This window comes from Phaethon aethereus (genome assembly GCF_964289735.1).
Source record: "Phaethon aethereus genome assembly, chromosome: 4".
In the NCBI taxonomy this organism is placed as follows: Eukaryota; Metazoa; Chordata; class Aves; order Phaethontiformes; family Phaethontidae; genus Phaethon; species Phaethon aethereus.
This window is the reverse complement of record NC_138578.1, coordinates 37,059,399-37,071,498: the sequence shown is the minus strand read 5'-3', so window position 1 is coordinate 37,071,498 and position 12,100 is coordinate 37,059,399. Positions and strand designations below refer to the sequence as shown.

Genomic DNA, 12,100 nt, shown 5'->3' with positions numbered 1-12,100 from the left:
CATCATTCCAACATGAGCAGTAATGATTAGCTCAGAGCCCATTGTTTTACACACGAGGTTAGGATTGTTTTGATGAAAATACAGGCAAGTTATTTAGAGACTCTTTTCCAGGTAGGCTTGGGAAGCAATGTTCTGTGATGGTAAAATCTTAATTTTGAGATTTTGTCCTTTGTGTGATTTAACAGATTTTAGAAGCAGTTTATTTCTCTTTGAGGACATCAGATGGCACTGTGTGGTTGTCAGTGAAGCTCAGAAGAAGCTACAGTCAGTAACAAGCCTATGTGAAACTCATACACAGAGATGCTAGTAAAAAACTTGACTGTATCTGTGGTCTATATAGGGTATACGGGTCAACAGTAATGGATGCCATAACTCTGTCGCATGGTAGGAGTCCACATCCATTGGCTCCATTGATTAAAGTACAACTTTTAAGAGTAAGCCTGATTTTTAATTCCTCTCATAAATTGTGAGAAGGAAGGGAGAAAAATATCTTCTGGCTTTAATTACTATGCTGGAGAAAGAAAAAGATTACAGAGTAAAAAAAAAATAAATTAAAGAAGATAATTTTTTTCCTGCTCATGGTTCAAATGTAGGTCAGTCTGAGATTCAGAGTTTCCTTCAGTGACCCTAAATACTTAGATTTACTTTTATTATCTAGTGCCATTAAAGTTTCAAATGTAGGCCTGTGCTTCCCTCCCTGTAAACACAGATTTGTGCACCAGCATGAAGCACACATGACTGGTAAAGGAAACATGAAATTCATTCTCCTACTACCATCATCCTGAATTAATAGTGTTCAGAGGTAATCCTGGAAGACAGGGCAGACAATGCGGAGAACATTTTTCCAAAGCAAATATACTTTCCATTATTTTTCTAGGATTTTTCTGACAGTCAGGTTTCCTCTGATTGCTTAAAAAAGTATAAGCAAAGTATTTCACAGGCCAGGGTTTTATTGTGAAATATATTACATTTTTTGCTGTGTTGCCTTTCATGTCACTGTAAATAAGTTCCTGTCCAAACCAATACTATCAGCAGACACCGATAAATATTTTAGTTTATTGAAGCTCTGTCCTCTCAACTAATTACAAAATATTCAGCAAATATTTGAATTTATTACTTATCTTATTCCCACAAATTAGTGCATCTCTCTGTTTAACAAATGGAGTTCACTGCTCTTGCCCTCAAGGTAAAGCATACATTGCAATCTCTCTTTTGCAGACAGTTGGAAAACCAGCCTTTTCTAAGTGAATCAACAGTTGCAAATGATCTCTGTAAATCAGTAAAGGGAGAGAATTTGCAATGTTGCATCTAATACCCCTATATAAGGCACAAACAACTCAAAGCTCAATAATGATGTTTAACTGATCCCAGTGCATGGTTTGGGGGGTTGTAGTAAGTTTAGTAGATTTTTAGCATGTTGAAGTATAACATTCTATGCTCTGGGACTCAGAAAAACCTCAGTTGTGACAAAGCAATAATACATGCCATCTGCTGAACTATATTGATTTTGTTCCTTTATATCACATTTGTGTTGTTTTTAGGAGATACGTTCTCTCTTAATTCCTTAAGATTTGAATGAAGTTTAAATAAAATCTGAAATGTATCCAAGTAAGTAAGCACTAAAAAGAAAGACTGTAGGATTTTTAAATAATAAGCTAATAGCTCATTCAAACAATCAAACATCTGCCTTATGGACATGAGGTATTTTCAGAAGTACTTTAATTATGAGGTGCCTTGATTTTAGGCCTTTTCGATTGTTACATACTTTTGAAAGTTCTTTTGTAATAACATTTGAAATCAAAATAAGAGACATTCGCTACATAAAATAAATTTGTTTTTTCTTTGCAGAAATTGAAGGGTCTCTTACATTGCTATATTCTGTAGGAAAAGTGCTGGAAAAAATGGCCACCAGAACATCAGTCACAAACAAAATGACTTTTAGCAACCATACATCAGCGGAGTTTCCCTGCTTAGGTTTAGAAAAAAAGTTATATCCCATCATTATTTAAGAATATGTTCTAAAGTGAGTGGAAGTATCTTTCCTGTATCCACGATGTGCATGTGGCAAGATATCACATGAATTCTTTCCAATATGGAAAGCCACAGCTGACATGAAATACATAAATTTCATACTTTGCCTCAAGCAGAACCATTTCCAGCCTTTATTTGAACAGAAGCATACTGAATATCTGTACTGGTGTCATAAATGAAAAGAAATTAAAGCCTCTGCCATGCAGACCAACTGATTTTTGCTGACTCAGGAAATCCTCCAGGGATTTCACTTCAGGAAGTACAAGGAAGAAGTCTGTTGCACAGAGTGGACTATCCAATTGGCAAAAACATTGCCATTTACGTTTTGTCCAAGTTTCGAATATTGAAAGAGAAAGAGAAAGATGAGTTACAAAGCTTTTTTTTTCATTTTCACTTTCCTGCTTCTGTTTGTAAAGCAGTTGGTTTTATAGTATGCCAGCAGCATAACTTCAATACTAGACAGCTTTTTAATCATCTCTTTCTCATCCCAATTATCACTCTCTCATTGACTGACCAAGCAAAGGGGATTTTGCCCACTAATCTGTATAGATTACTAGTAGTACAAGCAGGGTAATGCATATTGATGGTGGATTGCAAAGCAAAGTAGGTAATTTTTTCAATATTTACTTTTGGGGTGTTTTCAGCATTTGTTTCTGATATTTATTTTTACATAAGAAAATTAACTTCTGGACTATCTGGAAAAAAATGCAAGTTCAAGTGAAGTCCACAGAACACTTTCAATTAAAACGTAACAAAAACCCATTGGAAATGTTAAAATGGATCACTGTAGCATTTCTGAAATGGTATAGACTGATTTTTCAAGTTAGATTTTTAAGGCATGTAAGTATGGGTCATAAGTTTGAAAAACAGTTATTTTTCCAAGATGGCCATAAGAATACTCTGATATCCAGAAACTAATTTACAAATGCAAGCATATTTCTTCTGATGTGTATTTCTGAGGGAAGATTTACTATGAATAATGGGAAGGTGTTGGATAACCTCCCAGTGACTGTTTGAGAAAAGTACTAATGAAAAATAGAATTGAAGGCCCTTTTAAACAAATAATGATTCACCTTTACTATCTGTTCAAAAAATAAATTGCAAGAAAAAAGTAAACTGAATTTAAGAACTCTTCCTTCTCCCAGTCCTACATGAATCCTACCTCATTTGTTACCAAATCAGCAAATAGATTTACTGGAAAGAAAAAACTGTCCAGAAAATCAACACAGTCGCAGCCCAGTTATGTTGGACACGTTGCAGGGTACAACTAGGTCTTTAGAACATTTGTTTTGGTAAACGGGTCAGCTATTTTGTATCCAGGACCAACCAAGACAAAATGTCATGTAAGGGAGGGAAAACACTACATAGCCATTCCACTAAGAGTACATGTTGTTTTCAACTTAATGAAAAGCAGAAATTAGTTAATTTTAAGTCATGCAAGGTGAAACCATAGAAGAAAAGGAAGCAAATATATGAAAGGCAGTTATTCAAGGCTAAATCATGACCATGGAATCAGTAAAGCAAGCAAAAATTTCTCGAGGTTTAAATTTTTACATCTTCTGCTAAGAAGTGTAAGTGGTTGCAACTAGAAATACAAGAAGGCAACACTTATAAATGCAATATACAGATATTTGGTAATCATTAAAGCAATGTTTAAAAGTGATTCCTTCATAAATGTAAATTTATACAGTGGTAATTTTGTCTAACACAAGCACCTCACTGAAAATTCGGTTTTCCTATTCCTAACCCATTTGTAGGCATAATGAACCTTTTGTTTTACCAACCCAACTAGCCAACTATCTAGAACAATGAAACTCTATTTATGCATTGAAATTATTTCATTACAGACATTCTTAGGCTTTAATTCTAAAGAGTTGGTCATTTTATCTCAAGATTAACTGTTACTACTGCCAGTGTTGATTGTTGTTGTCTTTTCTGACTCCTGAAGTTCTTCTCTAGGAACACAAGACAAATTTTTCTGTATTCTGTTACCAAATACTCTTCTGAAAGAGTTTTAAGCCTAATATGTACTACTATTAGTGACAAAAGGGAAGGGTATGTTCTTTACTCCATTAAACGATAAGTGATACGTGGATTGTGTTACGTGGTTCACCTATCGCTTCATGAACATTACGTGCGCATCTGCACTCTGGAGCGTACATCTGTGGCTGAAGCTGGGCCAGTTATTTTACAAAGTTCATACCAGCAACCTACTCATGCTATACTATCATATCTGAAGGAACGCTGGTGGTGCACAGCCACTGAAATTGTGCCTCCAGGATCCTCTGGACCCCGTGTCATGACCTGCAGCCAATGAAACACCAAAACAAGTTCAAGCAATGTGTGAGCAGCAGTGGCAGGGAGAGTCACTGGTAGTGTCCCGAGTCCATGTTAACGGCATTAATGAAGCAACAGTAGAAAAAACACGAGCAGGTAGACTTTTGCCCAGTTTTATTTACTTTATTTTCACTCTTTAGGAAACAGAACTAACCATGTAAAAGGTGGATAGGATACATGTCCTATTTGTATCAGTACGGACAACAGAAGCACGTTCTGCACATGACTCTTGAAGGTAATTAATGCCAGATTTGGAAGGGTAAACTTCTAGCATGGGTCATCCTTTGGAAAGGACTTTTGGCAGCCTGGCAGCTAACTGGGGTTATCAGTACAGTTACTGGAAAGCTGAGTCTCCCATGAACAGTGCTTCAGCTTCACATATGTGTCCCACAAATTTGATTTTTAGCATCACAAATGTTCAGATTTCCTTCTGGCAATATGTGACTTGGTGGGAAACCTTCTGGTTGACCAGATGTGACCAGACAAAAAGAGGATATACAGGTCAGGAACTCTCCATATTTTGGGGCATAATCATACTTAATTTTGTAATAACATAACATCTAGCTCCTATAGAGTGGTTTTGTCTGTGGATTTTAAATATCTATTAAGCGAAGCTGCAAGATCAACCCTGCTGTACAGAGGTGAAGTCATTTGCCTGAAATCACCAAGCCAACCCCCGTAACAACAGATCTAGCAGTGAGCAGTGAGCCCCAGTCCCATCATTCCTTTCATCATTTGGTCAAATGTATTGAAGCCAAAAGCTTCATTCAACGTTGTCCCATCACACGTGACATTGTACAGACACAAAAGTAGGCTTTATCTGGAGAAGCCACAGCTTAAAGATCAGGAGCAGGGCATGAGTAGAAAGCTATTAATGCTGTTAATACAGATAGTAAGCAGAAGCACATCCATAAAATGATTTGGCTGGGATAAAGCCCATAGCAGGGAGTCTGTCACCAGTCTTGTAGGTGTAATGAATGAGGCAGATACTGACAACATTAGTTCCCCAGCAAGGAAGCTTTGACCAAAGTCATTCAAATGGACTCCTTGAGTTGAAGGATAGGGAAGATTCATGCTTTCACTGCCTGTGAGAATTATCGCAGGCTTCTTTTACAGATATGCCACTGCCCAATGTGACTTCATAACTTTCCCTGCCTCAGTTTTGTCATCTGCAGAATATGGAGAATGATGTCGATTCTCTTTGCAAAGCACATTGAGATCTGTGGCAGGAAAGTGCTACATAACCGCAAAATATTCTTAGTATTTATTGTTAGGCTATTGGTAGTTGTTACATGTAATTCAGATAGTTACTGTGCCTTTTCTTTGCGCGACTTGAGTGAAAGTTCTGCCAGCCACATCCTGAAGCCATGTGTGGGTTTTCTTACACTCATGTTACTAGAAGCAGCATCTCCATGCCTTGTCTCACCTTCCCGCCTCCCCTGAGACCTCCCTGGCTGGAGCAGAGATCAAGCAGGTAAGTGGGAAGCAAGTTCTAAAAATGGGAGGAGTAAGAGATGTGTGCAAATTCTGGGAAGCCACCTCAAACCCCTACCCCACCTCTTCCCATCACCTCCCGGTGCCCGCCCCCAGCTTCAGCCTGCTCCCTTAAACTGCTGCTGCCCTGTGCTGGGTTGAGCATTTTCGGCTGCTGAGTGCACAACTCGCACCGAGCAGTCGGCAGTGCCAGGTGGGACAGACATGGTGGTGCTGAGGTTACGGAGCTGGGCTCCCCTGGGGCCTCTCCTCTCCCTGCTCTTTTCTACCAGCATGGCGGTAAGTGGAGAGACGGTGTTAGAAAACACGTCGGCGCGGAAAACGCTGTTGGAGAAAATTAACTGAAAATGGTCTTCTTTCTTCTCTTCAGTACATTGCTACCAGAGAAAACTGCTGCATATTAGACGAACGATTTGTAAGTACCTGAACAATTTTCTTTTATCTTACGAGTCTAAGTAAAGCTCTCCTGCGCTGATTATTAACTACCTAATGGTAGCTTTATTGAATCTTCATTGTTTTTTTTTTTTCCCGAAAGTTATTAAATGCGCTGTGCTTAAACCCGTTATCCATTAATAGAGGTATACGCTTGGTAAAAATGTAGGGGAGGCTGCACTGTTGACAAAAGCATATATCCAGAAGACACTACAAGTAACAGCATGCACCGTTTTCTTGCTATGTGTGTATATGTACACACAGCGCAAAACTAAACTGCCTCTGTAAATTCAAATACAGCAGGCAAAGAGGCAAATGCCTGCCCCTTTATACCTGCAATCATTTGTACAAGCGGTGCCTGAAAGTTTCCCTGCCGAAATGCTCTGCTCTCCTTTTTTTTCTCCTGAAATGCTGCCTGTTATATATATTCTATATTCATTCCTCTTTAGGGTAGCTACTGCCCAACGACCTGTGGCATTGCAGATTTCTTTAATAAATACCATCTCACTATGGATAATGAACTGCAGGAAATGGAGAGGATTTTGCGGCAGATTACTAACTCCACAGCAACAGCAGAACATTTGATTCAACACATCCAAAGCCTCCATCCTCCAGAGAAGCAGACACTACCAAGTGAGAATATAAAAATAACTACACAACTGAAAAATAGAATTTATGTCGTTTTCTTGGTTTTTAATTTGCCTAATTGCAATAATTTCATACCTTTGTTTGTTTTACAGATTCAATTGACGATTTTACTCAAAAGTCCAAGAAAATAATTGAAGAAATTATCAGATATGAAAACACTATTTTGTCTCATGAAAGTACTATACAGTAGGTATCTTCCACCTTTTACATCACTTGGCAATCCAAATCATTTTCTTTCTGTTCTTTTATCAAGTGCAGCTAAGGCTCCCTCAGAAAGGTGGTTTGTGCTCGTGTGGACCATTGTGCCCACACTGTCATTAGTAGCTGCCTAGCAAGACACAGAAGGATCATGAGGATCTGATATTGCATTCTCTGCTCATCTGCATAAGCCATTAATTGCACATGAAGTGCAAGATAAGAATGTCAGGAAGCATGGTGGTATTTTTATTTATGCTTCTTTTGCTGTGACAGCTACTCCTAAAATTTTTGTCATGACCTTTGGAGATTTTATTAATACAAGTTTGTGCTGTAATGCAGAGTGTGTGAAATATTTGTACAATCATTCACTCTGGGTCATTTTGCTGAATGAAAATCAGCTCAGTTACATTGATAAAAAAAAAGGAACTATAAACTCAGTGGTAATATTTAGTAAATTGACATTGAAAAGAAAATGGAAAACATAATTAACTTTTCTAAATCTTGAGGGTATGTTTTTTGACCTGAATGTAGAAAAATCTCCACTTATATAACAATATATCAAAGATGATTTAGGCATTCTGACACTTGCAGCAGTTTATTTACAGCATTGATGTTTTACAAATTCATCTATAATTAATGAGGAATAATTTATCATTTACTTCAGGAGAACAAAGAAAAGCTTTCCATAGAGTTATATTCATACATTAATTACTGGTTTGAGCTTTGCTGATTAAAGTCAAGTCAGGTTTTGCATAAGGTTGAGTTTTGCATAAGGTTAAGCATGTGCTTTCCTATTTTGCCTAGTTTCCTCGACTTTAAATATCAGTGCTAATAGAGGCACCCCCTTTTACAGGGGTGTATGTAGCAGCGTGCTACCTAGGTGAGGCATGTGTGCTGGGAAATGTGTGTTGCATATCCAGAAATGGCTGAAACAATAAGCCATTTTTATGCCTCTCTGTCCAGACAGTTGACAGATACACATATACTGAACAGCAACAGGATTACACAGCTGAAAGAGAAGATTGCCCGGCTTGAGTCACACTGTCAGGAGCCATGCAGAGACACAGCTGAAATACAGGAGACAACTGGAAGAGGTGCGCAAAATGCTTCTTGTATGGTGGAGGGTTAATTCAATTACAAGTATCACCAGTTGGTGTCACAGCAATGAGCTATTTGTAATCTTATGGGACATAGATTTCTGCAAAGGTATATAAGATTGCAAGTTATTAAACCAGTGCTTGGATCAATATAAAGTCTAGGTAGATGCTCTGCAAATAAGGTCTTCAGATGGAACAGAGGTCTTGCTTGCTTCTTTGGCCAAAGTATTATTATCCCGAAATGTATGCTAAACATGAAGGACATGAGTAGGGTTTCCATAGACACAGGACAAACAGAATATAACTCATTATCACATTTCTACTGAGTCATCTGAACAAAATTTAATTATTCCATTAGCTCCAAAGTGCCTTTTTTGTTGCTGTAGAAATTAATGCAATGACTATATTTTACATTTAAGTTGCTTAAACCCTATGTGAGACTAAATTCCTCCTCATCTTACTCAAGTCCCGTGACTTCAGTAGGATTTTTTATTGCAATGACATTGAAGTATGTGGACTAAATAGCTAACTTTGCAACAACAACATTTAGATGAATTGTATTTCTTGCACCAAGGAAGTTACAATATCAAATAAATGTGAGGATAGAACTGTAGCTAGATTAATAATGATCCTCTGAATATCTTTCTTTCAGATTGTCAAGACATTGCAAATAAAGGTGCCAGAAAAAGTGGTCTTTATTTTATCAAGCCTCAAAAAGCCAAGCAGTCATTCCTAGTCTACTGTGAGATTGACTCATATGGCAATGGCTGGACAGTATTACAGAGGGTATGCCACTTAGATATGATTACCATGAGCAAACTTATTGCATCAGCACTGGTTTTATTTACCTACATAAGCTACATATCTTTTTGATTGACTTTTGGTTGGTTTTGTTGTGGGTTTTTTTCCACAGAGACTGGACGGGAGTGAGGACTTCAAGAAAAATTGGATTCAGTACAAGGAAGGATTTGGACACCTATCTCCAGATGACTCCACTGAGTTCTGGCTGGGCAATGAAAAGATTCATTTAATAACTACACAGTCCACTCTGCCATACACCTTACGAATAGAACTGGAGGACTGGAGTGGCAAAAAAGGGTATTTGCTCATGATGCTTCTGAAAATGATGGTTTAAAACCTGCTGCTCCCACTGTTGCGCCAGTTTGTACAGCGCTCTGAAAAAATTATGAGCCCTTAGACCTGTTGACATGCATAGGACACTGCTTTGGCTCCTGAACTCATAGCTGGGACAGCAGTCACTGTGTGTGACTTGTTGCCAGGCACACATGTGTGTCTGAAGGCCACATGCTGGCATCTCTAGTTTATTTGGCAGAAGGAATCTGTTTCTTCTTTTCAGTTTTCTTCACATCTTACGTATCTTATGGACTTAGATGATCGTTGTAGGTCCTTTCCAACTGAACTAGTCTATGCTGTTATTTTCTTTTCTATTCTATGTATTCCATTGTCTAGGAGGGCTTACTAGCCTTGCTATTTCTTGAGATATCTGCTCCTTCCTCCCACCAAGAATTTCCTCATGACCTAAGCAAGCCTAAGCATTATGAACCTGGGAGATATATATATGTGTGTGTTTTTATATAATGTAGATCTTTCATACATCACTGAAGACTAGTAGTCAGAAAACATGTCTGATACTGGAGCACAAAAACTGGTTGGATGTGTGTCATTGAACTGAAGCACACACCCAGTCATGCAAAACCAATTACTTTTCAAATGCTAGGATGCCATAAAAGCCTTTTCTGCTGTTCTAACACCTATATAGTTTTCATTCATGCATGTACTGGGAATGTAACATGCTAATATTCACCATTCTTCTTTGGTAACAGCACTGCTGACTACGCCGTGTTCAAAGTGGGAAGTGAAGACGACAAGTATCGAATGACTTATGCCTACTTTATTGGTGGTGAAGCTGGGGATGCCTTTGATGGCTTTGATTTTGGAGATGATCCAAGTGACAAATCCTTTACCTATCATAATGGCATGCGGTTCAGTACCTATGATAACGACAACGATAACTTTGCTGGCAATTGTGCTGAGCAAGATGGATCTGGATGGTGGATGAACAGATGTCATGCTGGCCACCTCAATGGCAAATATTATATAGGTAAAGTATCTTCTAAATACCTATAACCCAGGACACCACGTTTGAACGACAAAGAAAAATGGGTCACTTTCATTGAGTATGTTTTGCCATCTGGAGTTCCCAAAGCTAGCGTAGCCCATTATTTGCAATAACTCTTAACACCAACAGGAGGAACTTATGGCTGCTCTCCAGCTCAAAGTGGAAGAATCAGTCCTGAGGGAAGCAAACTAGGGGGAGAATGGCAGTGAGCAGTACCTGTTAGCATGTCCAGGGATGCCATGGAGGTGTTAGTACCAGAAAAATGTACAGATACATTTTAGAAAGCAACTAAATGTTTTGCTCCAACTGATATTTTTTAGATGGTGTGTACACATCAAAAGATGCTAGTCCATCTGGATATGACAATGGCATTATCTGGGCAACCTGGCGTGACCGGTGGTACTCCATGAAGAAAACTGCAATGAAAATCATCCCATTCAACAGACTGTCGGTAGATGGACAGCAGCACAACTTGGGCAGCGCCAAACAGGTTCGACCGCAGGGCCGAGGAGATATTTAAAATGACAACAGAACATTGTTATCATTTCAAACACCACGCATGGACAGCTGAAGTGTTAAGCCCACTGCATCTTAGACAAGTTGGCTGTGTTTGCCATTTTGTCACAGAAATATTTGTACTTTGATTTTAGTATACCTTCCACGTTACTGTTTCTTTTAACAGCTAGATAAATGGATAGTCTCATGATCAGAAATAATCCCTTACCTTCATGTGTTTTAAATGCTACATTTTTAATTTCCAGCTAGTATAACTATATATGAATACTATCAACATGTCATCATAGCCTTATGTACTTCTTTCTTTAGGAGAACATTAAAATGCTCTCTTTTTTTGTGTTGTAGGTTGGAGACTCATAAAGGGACAATTTCACAAAGACTGGTCTGAACAGGGAAGACAAATCTTTTCTCTTTTAGGCACTGAACTTACCTAATGTTATACAGTTCAATTTTGACTAAAAACCACCGCTGACTGTAAAATGCCCAAGCCTCTTCCCTGAGAAGTGCTTGCCTCTGTACATGGTTATTTTTTCTGTACAAATTCTCAATAAATTTTTGATTATTACAAAAAATCTGAACTTGTTGTCTGTGCTTTACTGTTAGCCAAACAAAACAAAGTAAATTTTATGTTGGTTGGAAGGTTACTCTGATCAAACCTGTTTGATTCAGTCATTCCTGAACTGCACGCCAGTAGTTTCTGCTCTTTGTTTAGAGGCAAGTGTTGGAGCTATTTCTCCATAAAATGTGGCTTGTTTCCAAAAGTTTTCATTCTATTTTCTGATGAAATTGATTTGTGACATAGATCAAAGTACTAGCAACTTGAAAGAGGCCTAGTTTACTGCTGAAGGCTACTTAACTGAGCTTACCACAAAGTAATGAATGCATTTTCAATCAGGACGTGGTAGGAAGCATACTGTCAATGACCAAGAACAGATATTTTACTCCAGAGCATATGTATTAACAAGTTTCTCAAATATTACTTAGAATAAAAGTTTCATTTGCACATAGTATTACACTGTACAACCAGCATTCCTGAACACCCGCTTTTTATTCATAAATATTTAAAAATTTATATAATGTATCTAGTGCCACTATCCAACAAAGAAATGTTGAAAAGTGCAGCAGAAATTCATTGTATTTTACTTGCATTTTCTTTTTCTCGATCTGGTAATAATTTTCCATGTGATCCACATGAGCAAACTCACAG

The 12,100-nt window shown here is 38.0% G+C and overlaps 1 protein-coding gene across 1 annotated transcript; it reads left to right on the top strand.

Annotated features, from left to right (window-relative positions):
- Nucleotides 1-6,066: 6,066 nt before the first annotated feature.
- FGG (fibrinogen gamma chain) lies at nucleotides 6,067-10,897 on the top strand (the record flags this gene model as incomplete). The annotated part of the gene is made up of 9 exons (XM_081999059.1): nucleotides 6,067-6,141; nucleotides 6,233-6,277; nucleotides 6,744-6,927; nucleotides 7,035-7,128; nucleotides 8,104-8,234; nucleotides 8,890-9,023; nucleotides 9,151-9,335; nucleotides 10,082-10,359; nucleotides 10,698-10,897. The coding sequence occupies 9 exons, from the start codon at nucleotides 6,067-6,069 to the stop codon at nucleotides 10,895-10,897; spliced, it is 1,326 nt and encodes a 441-aa protein (XP_081855185.1).
- Between the last annotated feature and the right edge of the window lie 1,203 nt (nucleotides 10,898-12,100).